This window comes from Cystoisospora suis (assembly GCF_002600585.1).
Source record: "Cystoisospora suis strain Wien I chromosome Unknown contig_3370, whole genome shotgun sequence".
Classification (NCBI taxonomy): domain Eukaryota; phylum Apicomplexa; class Conoidasida; order Eucoccidiorida; family Sarcocystidae; genus Cystoisospora; species Cystoisospora suis.
Window position 1 is genome coordinate 41,995 of NW_027156165.1, and position 19,108 is coordinate 61,102.

General features: G+C 51.4%; 4 protein-coding genes across 4 annotated transcripts; 1 reads left to right on the plus strand and 3 right to left on the minus strand.

Moving 5' to 3' along the window:
- Positions 1 to 204: 204 nt before the first annotated feature.
- On the minus strand, positions 205 to 3,944 carry CSUI_006619 (inositol monophosphatase family protein; the record flags this gene model as incomplete). Its single annotated transcript, XM_068066773.1, has 3 exons — positions 205 to 382; positions 617 to 665; positions 1,157 to 3,944. The coding sequence occupies 3 exons, from the start codon at positions 3,942 to 3,944 to the stop codon at positions 205 to 207; spliced, it is 3,015 nt and encodes a 1,004-aa protein (XP_067921257.1).
- A 1,037-nt stretch (positions 3,945 to 4,981) lies between these two features.
- CSUI_006620 (uncharacterized protein) lies at positions 4,982 to 6,057 on the minus strand. The gene has a single exon (XM_068066774.1). The coding sequence runs from the start codon at positions 5,712 to 5,714 to the stop codon at positions 5,430 to 5,432; it is 285 nt and encodes a 94-aa protein (XP_067921258.1). The 5' UTR covers positions 5,715 to 6,057; the 3' UTR covers positions 4,982 to 5,429.
- A 1,007-nt stretch (positions 6,058 to 7,064) lies between these two features.
- Positions 7,065 to 7,722, minus strand: CSUI_006621 (uncharacterized protein). Its single transcript, XM_068066775.1, has one exon. The coding sequence runs from the start codon at positions 7,336 to 7,338 to the stop codon at positions 7,177 to 7,179; it is 162 nt and encodes a 53-aa protein (XP_067921259.1). The 5' UTR covers positions 7,339 to 7,722; the 3' UTR covers positions 7,065 to 7,176.
- On the plus strand, positions 7,458 to 18,526 carry CSUI_006622 (peptidase d). Its single transcript, XM_068066776.1, has 12 exons — positions 7,458 to 9,140; positions 10,361 to 10,469; positions 11,009 to 11,153; positions 11,824 to 11,935; positions 12,473 to 12,625; positions 13,189 to 13,364; positions 13,735 to 13,828; positions 14,516 to 14,710; positions 15,364 to 15,577; positions 16,361 to 16,418; positions 17,234 to 17,333; positions 18,280 to 18,526. The coding sequence occupies exons 1-12, from the start codon at positions 8,775 to 8,777 to the stop codon at positions 18,346 to 18,348; spliced, it is 1,791 nt and encodes a 596-aa protein (XP_067921260.1). The 5' UTR covers positions 7,458 to 8,774; the 3' UTR covers positions 18,349 to 18,526.
- The last annotated feature ends 582 nt before the right edge of the window (positions 18,527 to 19,108 follow it).

Here is a 19,108-nt window from a genome sequence, read left to right on the forward strand (position 1 = left end):
ATACAAAGTAGCAGAGCACCCGGACGCAGCACGTGTGTAACACAGGCACGATTGCGGCCGGCTGAGAGTGGGCCTCCTGTTTGCTGACGTTTGAGGCCCGGCTGCGGCGCGGTCGCACGTGCCGCTCTGGACCGTCGTGTGCCTCGGTGGTGCAACTGTGTTAACTCGACAACTGGTACAGGCTCGTGTGACAGTCGAACACCGTCACTCGGGACCGGTCTTCATGAGGACAGTCTTGTCCAGAATCTCCCGGTCCACAAAAGCGTACACCGCCCTGAGGGAACTGGTGTCCGAACGGCTGTTGTACACAATCTCGTTCCCGTATTCGTCTACCAAAGACCCGCCGACTGAGCGGATCAAAGCGTCGCTTCCACAAAGAGACCTGTCAGCAAGCCAGAGGTGCAGAGACAGAGGCTTCTGTTGTTTTGTTCCCTGAAAACACAATTTATCCAGCACCTTGAGCTGCAGCGGGTCCTCGCCGGACTTGCTCACTGCTTCAGACGGTGTATAGCCGCAGGCAACGATCTCTCAAGCGCTCATTGTGTTCTCAGAGCCCCCGATTGTTACCTGCCTTGCAGCACCACTGCTCCGGTGATGCTCTGGGGCTTGTCCTTACCAGACTCTCTGGATATCAAACTCGACAGCAACATCTGCTTCGCCTCTCACTGTACAGGTTACGTAACACCGCAGGAGAGTACAGTTGTGAAAGCATCAGAACCAACAAGGTAGAAGGTTGTTTTGAACTCTTTGCCGTTTCAGTTGGTAGCTGTCGGCTTTCAGGAGTCGAGAGGACCCCAAACACGCTGTGGAATCCCCTATGTAATGAGCCCACAGATCGCCCCGGTGGTTCCTTTTTCATGCTTGGTGAAAAACTATCTGCACACCCGGTAGTGGCGGTCACCTTTTGCCAAGGAACCCGAGGCTGTCAGGATGCGGTGCCTGCAGCCCAAGTGGCAGCGTACCGGAGAAAACCGAACTATTGGTTTGCATGTGACTTGGTGAGAATCTCGCCACTTATACTCCTGCCGTACATCTGCGACTTCCAGTGACCAGCAGCGAAACAAAAGACCTGGGCGCGCCTCGCCCTCTTCGACGACCAAGACCAAGTAAAATCCCGGGTAAACGGAATGCGGATCATGCCCGCGTGAAGCCTTACCTAGCTGGGATACTTTAAGGGGGACACCGGAGACACAGCCGAATAGAGGTGCTGTGTCCGGCTGCCTCAACAGCTGCTGAACGCGACTGAAGACAGATTTGCCTGAACTGAGTAACAGAGGGCGATCGCGCTTAGGCCTTTCTTGCGCCTCAAGGAAAAACTCTTTAGCGTCGAGGAATCGAAGAGAGATGGGTACGCTGCCGGTTGGAATGATGCAACGGGTTTGAGTCGAATTTCTGCGGGAGACAGTTCCGTTTTTGAGGAGCAGATCTGCCAGGCGCGCAGGGGGGCCGACCTCTCCAATGCTTCGCCGTCTCCGCGAGGACTCTCTGACGGCGGCCGACAGCAGGGAGGATATGCCAGCGCCGTGTGGGGTCCGTTCAAAATGAGAGCCCTTCAGCCCAACTTTTCCATCGTGCCCCCTGGTGAGAGCTCCCTCGGTGCCCCCGCTTCCAGACACGCTCGAGCACAAGCTCGAAATGCGGCTCCTTTGAAGAGAATTCCTCCTCGAATTGCAAGGAGGCCGAGCCGGGACCTCGATCTGAGACACATTCGGGTCTCTCCAGAATGGGGGAGCCAAACAACCATACTCGGCGAAGCTCACAAGAGACTGACTTTCTGCAAAAGGGAAATACGCTATTCCTGCCACGGGCTTGCCACGGTAAGCTACTCCAATCGAGACAGCCACTGAAGACATATCATTTGCGTCACAGGTGGAGAAGGAGTGATGTCCGTTTTCCAGGTGAAGCGAGATCACGCAATCGTCAACGTAAACCACATCAGGCACATGCATGTCCAGACCGTTGAGCCGAGAAGGACTGCACTCAATAGTGTCCGTTTTCGACCCCACCTGTGGCTCCAACATCAAAGAAAATCCGAGCCTCGGGCAATCAGAGGTGAAGTACACTGCAGGGGAGTTCGAAGGAGTTATACGAAAGACCATGTCAGTCCACCCGTTCCCGGCTACAATCTCCGAAAGCAGCATCGATCCTCTGCCGACTGTAACCACATCGCTGTCAGACGCCCGGCATCGTATGGTAAGCACGAGATAATAGTTATCTCTCACGTCTGGCAACTCAATCTCCAGTTCCTCCTTCCAGTCCAAGTTGCCATCCTCACCATCAATAAGCATAGGCTCTGTCTTCGCCTCTCCCATGACGCGGATCGGGGGACCACGACCGTTATCGTAACCCTGTGTCACTGTCAACTCTATCCAAGGTTCTTGTCCCCCTTGGATCACTGACCGAATCTTGAGCTCTTCCGCTCGCTGGATGCGGCACTTAAGACGGGCCGGGCCACAAACAGGGTTGCCAAATAGCCGGCTTGAAAAAATATCCATAAGCTTCTTGAAGACTATGGGCTTGTCAGGCAAACTGTCGGAGCCGCCTTCGATCCGAAGCCTTGGCCACCAGTGGTGCACTTGCCTCCGGACATGTTGATCCACCAGGAGGTCTGTAAGAATATAAGCAGGAATCTTTCGTCTCTCGCGGGGTGGCTGTTGGCCCGTCACCTGGGTTGTCTGGTTTGCTTCCTCTTCTCCATCGCCTCCCACAAGCTCCGAGCTAGTGGAGTTCTGCGGCCTCGGCCGCCCTAGAGTCCCAGGCTCGTTGGCAGGGGCCATTTCAATATGGACCATTCCCTGGAGAGCCATCCGACGGTCTGTTGCAATGACATTGTAAACTTCGCGGACAATGTCAGCAGACTTTTCTGCAAGGTCCAGGCACACCGATACGAGGTCAGTTAGCCGGATGTGACCATTCGAAACCCTGTCTGGGCTTTTGCATTGTAGCCACTGGTGAACCAAGAACACGTTCTGAAAGAGTCGCGTCTGGAACTGATGAGAATGCCTGAACGCCAGGTTCGTGGCTATACTGAGATTGCTTGCTCCATGCATTCCCTTGAAAAGCAAGTCGATTGCGCTTCCCGGTCTCAGCGTCAGCCTGATGAACTCTCCGAGGGTCATCTCTCTTCGGCAGCAGAGTTTGTTTCGCTGGTGTTTCTCGCTTTCTGCGAACAGCTTTTCCACCAATGCCGCTGCCCTTTCCGCCTCCTCGTAGCTGCTCCGCCTGCTGCCCCCACAGGGTGGCGGCTGGCCGGCAGCGCCAGTTGAAGAAGGGACTTTAGATAGAAGATTTTCACCCGATAGTTCCCGGCTTGTGATTTCATCAGTCAGGTGCTTATGAGCGCATTGTGCATTCTGCAAGTCGTCAAATGTAGCAAGGACTAGAGGTTCTATAGAGCCGTAACCTGGGATCGGCCGTCGTACAGCCTTTGCCAGCCCCCGGAATACGAAGTAGCACATGAGGAAAAATTCAGCTTCAGACAGCCGACCCTCCCCTTGCAAGTCAAAAAGTGAAAAGATCAGCGAGAGCTTTGTCAGTCGGTGCAGATTTCCTAGCACCACGGTAACTACTAATATCTCGAGCATCGGATATGCAGGACCAGCGGACATCCGATCTTTTCTATTCTCAGACCCGCGTCTGGAAGAGGGCTGGGACGGGGAGGAGTGCTCTGGAGTTGACGACATGCACGCACGGACACTGAATAGCTGCCCGATCTGTTCCGCGGCATTTTTGGAAAGTCCCGTGATCCGCTGCAGCTTCTGAAGATCGGCCAAGAAGGTTTGGGGCGTCCCGTCTGCAGACATATGCTTTTCGTCACTCGTTATTAGCGCCGCCCAAGCGGCGCAGATCCTATCGTACTCCCATCCGCCGAGGTTGTTCAAAATGCTTTCTGGGATATCCGTCCTGCAGAATGAGACATTGGCGTTCGAGAATGCCTGCCCCATTTTTCGAACCAGGAAAGCGAGATACCAGCCCTCCACGTTCCGCAAGAATCGTGGCCTCCGTCGTGCGCTGTTGTCATCTACCCGAGTGCCACATCGCAATGTGGCCCGCGTCCATTTGGGAGGGGTTTGAGGTATTGGACATGAAATGTGGCCCCTTTGTCTTTCACAGGTAACCCGGAATGTGGCCACTCGCCATCCCCGCCGCGAAGCCACAGCCTACAGGGGGAAGGTCGCTGACGCTTCTGCAAGGATCGTGTCATATTATGTCGTTAGAGCTGCTGTGTCTTTCTAGAACGGGAAGTCAGACACACCTCTCGCTTGGGACCTGTTTTTGTGGCCGCCCCACCTCGACGGCACCGCTTGCCGCTACACTCACTGATTGGGCAATACGTGCAGCTCTTAGCGACGGCGGCTCCGCACACCAGGTCACGCATCACAACTTCCGGGGTGGTTCGTTGTGTTTGCTCTTGTCGAACCCGCAACGGCTCCGCGACAGGGCTTGCTAGCAGCGTAGCGTTTAGGGCTTCGAACTTATTTGTCGGTAGAGCTACAGCCAATCACATGCTGCGCCGGGCCCTGGTGTGGGGCGGACTAAATGTGATGTCCACTGTATTTCTTGTCAGTACGGCTTGACTGTTCATCTTGACGCCCGCTTCGCATACGGCGCCTTCTCGTCGGAGCTGGGATTCCTCGCCCGGGCAGGCTCGCGTTCCTGGCCGTCAGACGGCCACAAGTTATTTGTAGTGTCATACGCCTCTAGCTATCATCGTCTATGTGCCATCGCGTGGCCGTCAGACCGCCACAAGTTATTTGTAGTGTCATAGGCCTCTACCTATCATCGTCTATGTGCCATCGCCGGTTGGCTCGGTCACTCTAACCCCAAGTTTTTCATTCTTGTGTGAACCCGACAGCTGCCCTGTCAGCTGAAGTAACATGGCCGACTGGCGGTGGACTGGGCAACACATGGGGAGTGGCGCAAACTCTGACTGAGCTCGCCACAAAATGGCACGGGAAAACACTGCACCAGTTCTGCATTTGGCAGGCCGTGTGCGCGCCACCGTCTTCTGGAGTGGTGCAGTTCACTGACTGAAGCGCTTCTTGCTTTTGCCGCACTCGCGCTAGTAGGTCGGGACGGTGGAGCTAGCCGGGCACGTGCAGACGAACAACAAAAGCGAACACGGGGCACGAGCTTCAGAATTGTTCACGAATTGCTGCCTCTCACACTCACAATTGCCATGTTGCATGTTGGACTGCACGACATCCGAAGCAGCGTAGTGACCGCGCGCGGCAGCGCACCGCTTAGGGCTCCGAAAACGCAGATCTTCGCTCTTCCGCCACTCCGCACATCACGGCGAAGGCTTTCTCTGCCACAGCGGTCATTTCCTGGTCGCCACGTATACGACGCAGTTCAACCAGCGACAGCTGGTTTCTTGGTATCGTCGTCAACCTCTCGGCGCCGTTAGTTGAAAGCCTGTGGTGTCACTCTCACTTCTGTGGTCGCTTTCCAGGACGGACCACTTGCAGCAGATGAACAGCGGAAGCTGGCTGTAGCAGGAGTCGGTCGGTGAATGTTGAATTGGCTCGTCGACCCCTGAGCACCCAGCGGTGTCGTGTTGGACTGCCAAAGACCTGAGTCGTTGCACAGCTGGCGATAAACGCCTGTCGCTTATGGTAGGCTTTGTGGGCCGCAGACACCGAGGAAAGAAACTCACAGTTGAAGGGTAGGTACCGGCGACAGGACCAGGCCACGACGCCAGAGCTGCGCCACATTGCCAACACAGCTTCGCGGTTGTGTCTCACCACTCATGTATTTGGGAGCCCGGTGTTCAGCCGCACACTGGTCCGGGCTACACAGCCTTCCCGTTGATGCATGTACCTCTCAAGGCTGGAGAAAATTCCGACACTACGTCAGAGAGGAGGACCAAAAGTACAAAAGCTACCTGGCTTCGTACCTCTCCCCGTTTCGTGGCGGTGCACTTCTCAGCGCTGGCAGTCACGACACGCAGTCCGGAACACCGGCGCGCTTCGTCAGCCCTTGTGTTGAGGGTAGCGCGCCCTGTCATCACTGATAATCCAGTGAGTCGGCCGTGCCTGTGTTATTAGGACCTCCACTATCCTGACAGTGGCGGCACTGCAGCAATGTAAGCCAGGGCCGAGGTCCACCACCGATGCATCTATCCCTACTGCAAAGATGCTTTAAGGGTGGAAACGCAACAACGGAGACACTGCTGACCTGGGACAGAGTTCTTTCTTCCGACCCTAAACCACTAGAGTCCCATAATTGACGAGCCTCTGAGTGGTGCCCGCTGTATTTCCGTGGGCGCCACTGGATATTGAGATTCGCCAATGCCCCGAATTGCGACAGGGGCTTGCCCTTTCGGCGTCACACTACCGAAAGACTTTCACTAGAAAGAGGCGAACGCAGGCACAGAGACGGCACTCCGCGCTGTCGGGGACGTTCGGAGCCCCACGCACGTTTCTGAAAATCACGAGGTTCCACTAGAGTGTACAGCTCAGCTTCTCTATCAGGGTTGAGCTACTGCTACCACTGTTTCCATAGAAACACTATTTTCTCACATTAGCAGACTAAGCGATTCTCCCTGGTCTCTTGCCTGCGCACGGCGGCTCTCCTGCCGCCGAAGGTCCGCTCCACGAGGAACCAGTGTACACTCTCAGCCCGCCTAGCAGGTCCAACGCCTTCCCGGAACCGTAGCGTCTCTTACGGCACCAGGCGTCCCAGATCCACGACACGCTACAGAGCTCTTACCATTGTGTGCAGTGCTCTTGGCCGCCTATCAAAGCGTTACTGTAGCAGCTCACCGGCTGACTATTGGCCGAGTGAGCACTGCAGGTTTTCGCGAGCATGGCACTGTGAAGCTTGTGCTCCCCGGTTACTGCTCCCGTAGTTCCTATGGCTTACGTAGAGAGGCGCTATCTCTTCCACTCTTGACCTCCAGCTGGCGTCTGTCTCGTCGCTAGCACCCACTGTCGAGAGTTCCACGCTTGAAAGCTCGGCCAACAGAAGATACCCAGGGTGTGTTTTTTTAATTGGCTTGTGCAGAAGCGAGCAACGACTGCAGCTGTTGCCACCGAGACTTCCCGAGGTTTAGCTCTCGCTCTCAGACGCTCGCACATGGTCCACATGCAACAGCGAAACATCAATAATCGTGCCCGTCGGCAGAAATAAAAAGAGCGCTCAGAAAGAGACACCCTGCGTCTTGTTTGCCGGCACTCACGGCAAGGCACACTGAGCGACCGCTCGGAGTCGCACTGACATCACACCTGCCTTCCTTTGCGAAACCTGCGTGCCTTTCAAAGGCCGTTCACTCGGCCACGGAAGACAGCTGCCCACCGGAAAACTCAGCCCTGCGCCGCGGTTCCTTCGACAACCCATCAGAATGCGAGAACGGACGAACCTCCGGCGGAACTGTCGGGACTGTTTCCGGGATGCTGGCGGGGTACGGTCCCTGTGGGCCAGCTGTCCGGCAGCTGCGAGCGATTTCACACACTCGACACCTCCGACGTAGTAACCCCGTCTCTGTAGGGCATACTAGTTCTCCTTCAGTTCATTCTGCGTTGAGGAGCAAAACAAAGAGAAGAACAGAAACTAACTCGCTACGACAATCGAGACACACCTGACACAGCGAGCTGTACGCACGGTACGTTGATGCAGATGCGTTGTGTCACGTGTCACAGGCCCGCCACACGAAAGGACAACTGCCCGGGACCGCCCCGCCGGACAGTTTCGATAAGCTCTCCAGATAATACGAGGGTAGTCAAAGTCGGACGGCCACTGGCCGAGGGAAGGTTCCTCGTCCTGTTGTCTGTCCAGCAATCTCCGCTTTTTCCGCGCACGCTGCCGCTACGTACGCGGCATGCAGTCACCACGTCGAGGATGAGAAAGCAGGTCAGGAGCCGAGTTCCTTCGATGTCCGGTGCCATTCAAGAAGATTCGGAAACTGGATGGCTACAATTTTTAGCTCCAGAAGCCTGCCCTGGGATATTGTGAAGAGTTTCTTTCAGTGAAAGTGAAACCATGAGCCGGTCGGCGTTCAAGACAAGCGACAACGGACAGACTTTCCCGCATTTCAGGGTGTGAGCTCCAGGCTCAGAGGAGAAAAATCTACCACTTTTATCCTTCCTACGATGTGCTAGAGGATCCGGGGCGTTAGCCCATGGCCACTCTTCTCACGAGATGCCCTCCCCGGCCCCAAGGTTGCTGAAGAAGATGAGCGGCGACGACTTGTTGATAGCCTGAGCTCACACACATCGAGTTCGATGTCGCTCAAACTGGGCCCTTTTCTGGTTCCAGGATAGCTGGGCCTCCGGCGTTGGCTGATTTTCCGGGGCTCGAGTCGTCCGGGCAGTCGCAACTCCCTTTCCTGGCGCGTCGTCTAACGTCAAGCGACATCCGCTTTATTCTGTGTTATTTTCTTTTCTGGCGTGGCTTTGTGTATATGGCAATGGCGTCGGCTGATTCGACGTCTCATGTTCTTTCTCCACCATCTGTGTAGCCAGTCCGGGTCTGCGCCTGCGTGCTCCGTACGACCCCGGGATCTTGTCTTTTTTAGCGTGGTAAAGCCGGCCCTGCTACCGGTACCTTCTATCCTCTGTATCTATTCCTTTTCTAATTTGACTCTTCTTGCCCCATACTGTGCACTACTTTCCTGCTCCGCAGAATAGTCGGCCTACGTTTCTCACGCAGGCCGACTTTTCTGTTGCTTGTCTGTTGCTATATGTTGCTGTTTTAGCTCTCGTACTTTTCTCCCTCCCCTCCGTCGAGCGTTTTCTGGGCCCTTTCCGCCCCTCCTTCGCTCGCTGTTCGTGTACATGCCGACACCGACCCCATGCTCTGCGGTTAGCGAACTCCAATCAAAAATGGCGGCCCCTGTCTCTTTTTCCGCGTACGGCTGTCAGCAGCGCGCCGAGAATGGAATCCTTCCCAGTGTCCTTCCTCCTTTTAAGTTTTCGTCTCCTGACGACACTCCACCTTCTCTGCCTCAGGTTCTTCAAGAGATTCTTCACCCATCCCGCTCTGCGCGACAGTCGCCGAGCTGCAGCACCTCCGGAAAAGGAGAAAGCAAGCCGTGGCTTCACTGGCCTGTCTCCTTTGACGCTGTTAGACAGAGTGACCCTCAGAGGCAGCTGCATGCGTATCTTACCAGTAGAAAGGCTCTGGCCGCGAGAACGCATCAGGTAGGCTTCTTTTGCGCCCATTCCTTTGCAGTTTCACGTGCCCTCAAAGGCTAAGTGACATGGTACTCTGATATCTCTCTACGTTTCGGTGTATAATCTGAACTTTGTGCGTAGGCAGACAAGTGTAGGAAGGATTTCACACATATACGTTGTATATATCTTGGGGCTTCATTTTCTGCACCTGCAATAGGTACTTCCGTTTTTTGTTTTACTCTGCGGACGTCATGCAACTGCGTCACTCTCCTTTTCTTGGCCTTCCTTTCTCCACATCTTCTATCCACGTTCGAGCACAGCCAACCCACATGACTAAGTCCGGAGAAGGAATGGGGGCGCGTATCTCTTACAGCACTTCTGTGGCCCTCTCACTACCGCACACGCGCTTCCTGCAATCCTGCTTCATCTGCTCTTCTATCCTGAGGCGGTTATATTATTCTGGCTCAGTCTCAAAGCCACGGATGTATGGACGCTTTAGGATTGTAGTTTTTGCTACAAGAGAATTATACTACCCCAATATCAGTCACTTCAGGGCGACTGCAGTAGAGGTAATAGTATCCGAGACAGCTTCTCTACAGACATTTCTTTGTCTTCCATCTGTACTCTCCGGCGGAGGTTGTGGTGTAATAGTATTGAAGATCTATGTTATTCTACGAGCAAATCTGCCGTCCTCTGTTTGCATTTTTACCTCAATGGAGACACCCTTGCCAGGGAGGACTCTACTGCAGGTGGGACGGAAAAGTCATAAGCCGACAGAATGAGATCCTCGGCGGCGTCGTTAAGCCTACAGGCATGTAGGCACGTATATCTGTCTATACGTCAATACATAGAGATGCGTACCTATTTGTATTGCAGGCTTACCTCGCAGCGTCGCTACCGGCTGCACTCATTTGGCTCCTCGTGTGGCTTGAAGAGGGCGGTTGCTATAGCTCCCGACGGTTGTTTGATGCAGTACAACTTGCTGGGGCAAGAAGAAGGTAGACAGTCTACAAGGGTGTTCCGACTGTGTCCGTAGCAAGAAATCGATCTGTCGGTGACGGCTATTCAGTTCCAACTCAGAAATCGGTCCGTTCGTTGTCACAAGTCTGTGAAGGTTAGCAAAGATTCTTTCACCTTGGCGCGTTCTTCGTCAGCGCTGTTTCTTTCCAAGCTCCTATATCTCATACGCTGCACGGATCCCACGTAAACCGTCGGACAGGTTGCCCTTCTGTCCTCTTTTCTTTCAGGTGCGCGAGAGAGTCTTCAAGGCCGCTGAAGCAGCTGGCCTAATGAGCGGTGACGCCACTGCCGCATTCTTCCAAGGCGGTACTTCAGATGACTGGAGCTTTTACTCCTGTAAGCTCGGAATCAAAAATATTTCATGTCTGAAGGATTGTCCGGCGAAATGTGATTTCATGCGGGGAGATGTCTTCTGTCCCGTTCAAAAGGTCAAACAAACGAATATGCTCTGAACACTATGCCCTAACCGCACAACACCACGGAGAGAGGCATTGAGAAAAGAGAGATGCGAATCTTTGCGCCTTTTCTTACGGCGGTGCTCAGAAGAAAGATACTGCGTCTTTCTCTGCCAGTGCGTGCAGCTGATATGAAGGGCCCTGAAAGCAATGCACGTGTCTGTCCATGTCTAAAAGCTTGTTCAATGAGAATCCATCGCCATCCAGCTGTAGTGTGCATGCCCTGTGTCCGCATCGGGCCTATGTTTCGAAAAGAGCGTATGTATGTATGAGGTGGTACATGAGATACTTTGCATCAACTTACTTTCTTACTTTCGCCCGAGGAGACGTGAAGCCTCAGTTTTTTCCCGCTGAAGTTTATCCAAAGTTTTGGTGAAGCTCTTCTGCAGTGCGATTGTGTTGTTGGGTGCCGATACATAGCGGACTGCAACAAAACAGTTTTTCGTCAAGAACAGTTCTTTCACTATCTCTTCGGTGTGAATGAACCCGACCTTTACGGCCTTCTGGATCTAAAGCGGCGCGAGGCCATTCTCTTTTTCCCATGGACTTCGCCAGATTATCAGAGGTAACTTACCACGCACAACGTTTCTTGTGCAAGCCCATGTATACGGGCGATAGTAGCAGCCTTAAGTAAACGAGCAACTTAGACTTCACGCGTTCGCTCCAGTAGAACTGCTGCTAAGCAGGGAAGGTTTGTGTACTACCTGCTGAAATCTTGCTCTTTGCCGATTGGATAGTGTATGTGCATTCTTTCGTGTGACTACGAAAAGGTGCCTCTCCGGGGTGAGAATTATTGAGCCGCAGCATGCTCTTGTGATTGGATTATCCATTCTCGGTAAGCGAGAGTTCATCTCTCTCTTCTCATTGTTGAAAGTTCCGAGTACAGAGGAACATCTGTCCATATGTGCATTCTTATAACAAACGGAACACGTATGGAAATAGCTTCTCCTGCGTATTCACTTGTTTTTGCATGTCGTCCTGCTAACTCTCCTTTTGTTCGCCTGTCTGTACTAGAATGTCGTCTTGAATTTCCAGCTAAATCCGTCTTTTTCTTCTTTTTCTCGGGTCCTCGCGTTGCCGCCCGACCTTCGCCCGCCTAATCTGAACGGGCATGATGAGGATGCTTGGTTGTGTCGTGGCTTTTTCTCGTCTGTCTGCTTTGATCGTCTCTGTACTTCGGCACCTCTTGATGTCTCTTGTCCTGTCTCTTTTGTCTTCTCCGTGTCTGCTTGCAGGTTTATGGGACCTCTGCAGCAGCCTGAGAACTACGTGCAGGCATACGGTATTGAGAAGGCGGTGGTCTACAAAGCGGATATGGCAGAGATCAAGCGCGAACTAAAAGCAAGTGTCTTACTTGACTGTGGTGTCCCGCGTTCGTGAGAGAGTAGTCGCTGCAGACAGAAGAGGATGACTCACCGTACTATACTCTCATGCCGACACCTCTTCACGATGTCAATTCTCTCAATGAAGATGACAGCGGCGTAGGCATGCATAACTATGTTGCGGTACCTTACGTTCCCAGGTCGCTATTGCTGAAGGTTTCTTTACTGTGTCTCGCCTCTTGCTTTGGGCCTCTCTGCCAAGGCGGGGCGCCTCTGCAGTATCCCGGGTGTTGTTTCTGAGGTTGATTTTCTGTCAGGAGGTGCCTCTTACTTCACTAGAATCTTCTGATAGAAAGTATGGACATTCACACTTCCGTATGCAAAGCTGCCTCTGCCTCTGTGTACTGGCTGTTACCAAGTGCATGGTGTACCACTCCAGCTGTATGTATGGGGGCGTAGGTGTTCCAGAGTCCGGCCTCTTGTGCTTTCTTGTCTGTCTATATACTAGGACGCACGAGTCTGGACGCATGCACCGGTGGTCTGTCATGCATTTCCTTCGTAGGACCGGGGCATCACGCGGGTGCTAGTGTTACGAGGTCAGAACAGTGACAGCGACAGGCTTCTAACGCCACCGGCCATCACTGGAGAGCTCGGTATAAGTCATGTCGACGATTCGGTTCTCTATGATCTCCTCGTTGAGTGTCGTGTGCATAAGGTCAGGATCAAGAATGACAAAGACTTTTGACAAGATTTTCCATTACTCTCCTTTGATGAAAATGGCGACTGCCTCCCCACCTCATCCGTGAGAAATTTCACACTGGAGCAGGGAGACAGCTAAGTAACACCTTTCATGAAAAAGACTTCACAGCTGGCCGTTCACGTGTAGAGCGTGAGGCATCACGTCGCATGAGTCGCACAGGAACCTTTCTGATTATCAGCTGGGGAGACACTACGGATGAGTACTTACCCATTTGCAACTTGTCAGCTCGCTCTTTCGTGCTAGCGGTGTTCTCTATTTCTGTCTTTTGAGCATCTCTCTGTGTTTTTCTTCCCATACATACACGTATACATATAATCTATGCTCCCAACTGGAGTATGCGTCCAAAGGTCAACCGAGAAAGGTATCGTGCTTCCCGGATAGCACGAAGGCGCTCAGCTGTCCCGTCGCGTTGACTCCTAGGCATTTTCTCCGTTGGATCGATCGCTTGTGTTCGCACTTCTTGTGTGTGTCTGAGAAGTCGTCTTTTTTATGACTTTCTTCCTCCGTTCTTCGTTCAGACGCCATTAGAACAAGACCACCTACGGGCAGCGTGTCTCCTCTCCTCTCAAGCCCACGTCTTCGTGATGCAGCACGTGCGTGAAGGGATGGTTGAGGGGCAGGCTGAGGCTCTTTTTAAGGCCTTCGCGCACTATGCTGGCGGGGCTCGGCATGTTGCCTATGATTGCATATGCTGGTAGGTGTTTGAGATGTGATTGTTTGACGACATGCAAAGCGAGCTATTTTCCCTCACACAAAGAATCCTCACCCACTAAGAAACACAATAACACGAAATTTCATGATCATACACACGTGTACATACATATCCCTCCATCTATCTATCTATGCGAAAGAAACAGCAGCATTGAAACGTGGTTGGCCTGCGGCTATACCCATGAAGGATAGTTTCTTCGTCACATTTTCGGATGTCGATGTTTCCCTCTTTTTGCTAGTATCCTCAGACAAGTGGAATGTCTTTGAAAGATCAAGCACCGTTTCTACCAGGTTTGTATGAAGTCTTTTGGCTGTACACTGACCTCTCCGCTCTGAGTCGTTTGTTTGGGCAGCGCAGGTCCGCACGGAGCCATCCTTCACTATGGACACGCCGGCCGACCAAATGACGGCGTCATCAAATCAGCTGATATGCTTCTCTTTGACATGGTAAATTTGAAAGGCCGAGCCATTACATAAAGAGGTGTGTCACTAGTCTACCTTGGATATTTCACGAAGAAGAACTTTTTTTATCTAGCTGGCATTTCATTCTTTATTGTCATCAGGTGGATTAACGTGTGGTCTAGCCTTGAGAAGCCAGGATCTGAGGAATGGTGCGACACACATCTCATCTCTACTATTTCCTCTATGGAGACAGTTCGTCTGCTGATACTCTTCAGTGTCTTAATGCTACTACTACTATAGGGGGCTGTGTGTTTGATATCGTAAGAATATGAGGACACTCCAGAAGTGCTGTGCGTGTCTGCTTGGTGCAGAGCCCACGAAGACGGGTAACAGAACAAGGGAACCCGACGATGAAAGTATTGTGACAGTCCTCCTCAGCTGAGAGTTCCAAGTAGGAGAATCTGTTACTTTGTCTGGATCTAACTCTCGCTGTGTATAACAGAAAAGCGTTTTCTTTCACTTTCTTTCGTTGACACGTATATGTGGATTTCCGTATATATACACACAGTAAATGCGAGCGACGCAAACGTAAGACACGTATAGACGGTGATAGCCCTCTGTTGGCGCGGATTTGTGGTATGTAGAGGACATACTCTACGCCACCTTTCTGGGACTGAAGTGATTCTAGCTGTTCATGGTGGGGTGTCGTCTTTACGATGTCTTTTGTTGTAGGGAGGAGAGTACGCTGGATACTCAACAGATATTACAGTCAGCTTCCCCGTCAGCGGTTGCTTCACTCCCGAGCAGCGTACTGTGTATGAAGCGGTTCTAAGAGCACAGCAAGCTGTGGAGGCTTCAATGCGCCCTGGGGTATCATGGTGTGATATGCATCGCCTTGCTGAGAAAACAATCTTAGAGCGTCTTATTGTAAGTGCAAGTAAGGCAAGGGTCTCTGATCTTTCGATTGCCTTTAGTCACTCCACACATATGTCGTTTTGGGTACTAGATAAAGCAGGCACAGAAACATTGGATCTTGCCAAATGTGTGCGTTCAGAAAAAAAGGAAAGTTTCCGTGGAAGAAAGCACGAGACAGAAAAACGTGAAGAAGCGCGTTCATCCCCTCAAACACGTAGACTGTGTATTGTAGATATCGTTATGATGGGCGGGAGTAGGAAGAGGTGGTCGAGGAAGTCTCTTCTCGGTTCGATATTACATTTTCATCTCTCCCTGCACGTAACAAATCCAGCAGGTCTCTCTCTTGGCAGGACTCGTCCCTCATGTTCTCGCTCTCCCGGATGCGAATATTCCCCTTCTATCTCCTGCAGTCTGCTCACCTATGTATGAATTCTGTGTGTTTTTTGTTTTGAACTGCCTGCAAGAGTGTAGCGTCTGTCCTTGCTGGGCTTGCTTAATGGTGCCTTGAAGAATCTATGAATGTATGTGTTACAGACGATCATGACTATATCTGGTGTAACCGTGAAGTCATGCATTGTCGTCAATCGTTTATGGAGTTTTTCCATGGCTGCATCATCTCTCAGTAGAGAGATGTTGCCGGGAGCTGTTATCTCAATTTCATTCAGGAAGCAGGAGTACTTAAAGGCCCAATCGAGGCGTGCATGGATGCTCAGCTCGGAAGTGTCTTCATGCCACATGGTCTCGGACACCTTCTGGGTGTAGATACACATGACGTTGGTGGCTTCACAAAGGGTTTTCCCCGTAGGGAAGAACCGGGGTTGAGGTACTTAAGGACAACTCGAGTCTTGGAAGAGGATATGGTCATTACTGTTGAGCCAGGTACACCTCATCACACGGGCATTGTTCTCGTCTCGCCTGGGTGTACCCACACTGGGGAGTCAGTAATTACAATCTTGTTGGCGGATGCTATGAATCGAGAAACTGTACGTGTACGCATACTTACTTGAAGCTGTAGATCTCTCTTGTAGACACCAGCGGGGGAACCGTGTATCGAATAAACGCTTAAAACCTTTTTGTCTCGCTTGAATCTTTTTACATCTTAGAACTTCTCCGCCCGAAGGCATCTGTATGGGGTGCGTCCGTCTCTCTCCGCTCCTAGAGTTTCTTGCTCTGTGTATGGTGCAACAGTGAGACCAGCTCTTCTTGGAGCCGAGGGTCTCTATCTGCACGGACAGCCGGTGTGTAAGTCCAGTTTATTCAGATTCAGCTTGTTAACTCCTGGGCTCTCTCTCTGAAACCTAGTTACTCGATGTCACTCCGACGTCGAAGGCGAGAAAACACCCTACTATTGTAACACAACGATACTGTACACTCTGATTCAGATGCAGTATGCGTGTGTAAGTTTATTCCAGCATACGATAAGAATAAGCTGGGCGTTCTGGTCTTTGGACACGCTCTCTAACTTGTACGTAGCTCTTTCAACTCAAGGATATGTTTGGTGCTGGAGAAGACGAACAATACGTTACTCGCTCGGTAGGGTGAGATCTTCAGTACCGACTACATACACCCCTTGGGATCCTGTTATCTGTGTAGGATAACCTTAAGAAAGAAGATCATTCTTTCTGTTTTCTCTTTCGTGTGTCTTGCTGTCTTCCTGGCCAGGGTGCTACTTCGTACCGTTTTTGATTGATAAGGCTCTGAATGATGAAAAACAGAAAAGGTAGAGTGGGCTTTCAATGCGAAATGCACGGAGCTGGGTTTGAGAGCTTGTCGACACCCCTACAAAAGAAGTAGCGGAGTACGCATGCCATCACGATACGTGCACATATACATACGTTCACACACTTATCAGGAGTTAGATATGAGGGTACGTGTGCGTGCGTATCATATCTTTCTGTTGTTCTGTTGCCAGAGAGGTGGTATCCGATTCCTCGTCCTGCTCTTGTCGCTAAGGAACTCTGGTGAATAACGGACCTAAAAAGAACACTTTCGCGTCCTCGTCTTGGGGGTAGTGGAGTCTGTGCTGATTGTCTCACGCATGTATGTAGAAGGTCAAGGCATGAATATGTTTCCTTGATGACGCCAGTTTCAGAGACACTTCTGAATCTATTTGCTCTTACGACGATGCGCCAACTACTTTCCTACGATGCCTTTTCCCCTCCAGCTTCTTTTTCGAGGAAGCTTTCTAGAAGGAAGATTATGAACGTGGGAAACGTTTGGTGGAAGGAAGGAACCTCGGTCTATAGTGCCGATCCGGTAAAGTGGCACTTGTACGGCTGATGTACTGCAGCCGCGGGGGAGTGTATGTATGTATGTATGCACGCACTAAGGTACGAGTGTTTTGTCTATAGGCACGTGTGTGTGTACTGGCGAATGCATGTTCCTGTGTGTATCTTCGCGTATGTACACAGATGGGTGCACCAGTCTGTCTATGTCTCTCTCATTCCATGTATTAATATACATGAATATATATATATATATATATATGACCATATGCCATACACATAAGAAGAGAAGTGTCTTGTTTCTTTGCAGTCTTATCAATGAGGAAAAGCTATCTGCTTATCTCAACTTTGGTGGTGTGCGCCTTGAGGATGTCGTTCTTCTCACACGCGACGGAATTCTCAACTTCACGGTAAGGGGGGGATGTCGTTCTTCTCACACGCGACGGAATTCTCAACTTCACGATAGGGGGCGGCTTATCACGTCGAACGTCAGAACACGTTATCTGTAGTCTTGAGGAAACCTAGTTTAAGCACGATCCGAGAAACGAGATACCCTTTATCTCGTAGCCGGACACTACATGTCTATGTAGACGCTTATCTGGGTGTAAGCGACGCGGTAGAGAAGCGGCTGATCAGGATGAGATGACAGTCACTATGGACCCGGAGGAAGTGTAGAACAGCCCGTCACGGTTGTAATGGATACTCTGGGGGGTTCTTATGCAGTATTGTTTCTTTAGCTAGCAAATGCGAGTTGCTTCGGTTAGACTGTACCTTTTGCGGGACGCCGAACTGCGGACAGGGGTGTACACTTGTGTGCCTACGCGTAAGGCAAAGACGTACAAAATGCGGTTCCACCTTACTCGGCCTACTGTTTTTCCGCGGACGGATATAACACCAGAGAATTGGATTATTGTACAGAAAAGATTACTGTAGAGAGATACGCAGACGGATAATTAGCGTTCGGCCGGCATCTATCTCGGAATGTCGAGAAACAGTTGCCGCTCTTCATTGCGGGGTCAAGTCTGTCCAAGGACTTTCCGTCTAGTTTGAGGGAGAAGAGAAAAATCCAAGAAGACGACAGACGAAGCGCTACTTTACGCCTTTCGAAGGTCCAGCGTTTTAAACTGCTGGAGAAATTCGTAGGGAAGACACCATCATCCTTTAAAAGCGCACACGTCATACATCCCTCGTGTTGGGTGGAGAACTTGTGGTAATGCCGGGGAGGTGGCAGAAGAATTCTACATATCTTTCAGATCCAGCAGAATATTTCGTGACTAAAATTGTCTTCTGCAACTAAAATAACGTTCCTCTGCAACATGGCACGTTTCTCGCGTTGTTCTGACCTGCGTCTTTCAGGTGGTTCCGAGACTGATAGAGGACGTCGAGGCGCTGCTAAGCAGAGAGGGCTGTGAACACACTACATGATGCTCTTGACAAGCTACCTGAAGTGGAAAAAAGTCAGCCCTGTTTTTAGATACTCCCCCCCCGGACGTGTGAAAAATCTTTATTTTTTATTATTTTAGTCAAATCAAAAAATTTATAATAAAAAAGGCCTCTCCGTTTCTTCGTTCAGTCGGCATTCAGTTTCACCACTGGGCTCTTGTTATCTTTTCTCGGATCCAGTTCCTTTGTCCGACTTCAGACTTCTTTCACCGGACACAATGTCGTTAGGCAGATGCTGCACTACCCTCTACGGAGAGAGACCCTGTGAGACCCGTGATTATGGGGTAGTCGTCCACGTTTCACTCTACAGATAGGGCACTCCCACTGTAGGGGACGCAGATGAAGATATCTTTCCCTACTGCGAAACCCTCAATGCATCTTTTTCATGATTTAGTGTGATTGTCGACAATGTAGGTCCGAGAATAGATTCTACAGTCCCTATCTTTCGGCCGCCAACAGCTGCCCCCCCCCGCCGGAGTTCTCGCCTTATCTGATCTGTTGCTGAGTTCGTGCCTGGACAAGATTTGAGCTGTCACGCTTGTTCGCGCATCTCGTTACCGAAGACACCATATACCGAGAATGTATAGTTCGATTAGTTACCATCAGCACTCCTGGCGCACAAGTGTTGATCAAAATACAGCCAGAACATATCTTTTCAAGCACCCCTCCTCCACATTAGAGGTACCCGGCTGACCGACAATATTATCTGGTGAAGGACGCCTCCCTTGGGCAGAGTCATGCA

Bases quoted from the DNA above. Each gene is read 5' to 3' on its own strand.
- CSUI_006620 (XM_068066774.1), bottom strand. From the start codon at position 5,714: ATGTGGCGCAGCTCTGGCGTCGTGGCCTGGTCCTGTCGCCGGTACCTA.
- CSUI_006621 (XM_068066775.1), bottom strand. From the start codon at position 7,338: ATGGGTTGTCGAAGGAACCGCGGCGCAGGGCTGAGTTTTCCGGTGGGC.
- CSUI_006622 (XM_068066776.1), top strand. From the start codon at position 8,775: ATGCCGACACCGACCCCATGCTCTGCGGTTAGCGAACTCCAATCAAAA. The intron at 11,936-12,472 runs GTCTTACTTGAC...TTTCCTTCGTAG, and splicing joins AGCGCGAACTAAAAGCAAGT to GACCGGGGCATCACGCGGGT. The intron at 16,419-17,233 runs GTAGAGTGGGCT...GTTTCTTTGCAG, and splicing joins AATGATGAAAAACAGAAAAG to TCTTATCAATGAGGAAAAGC.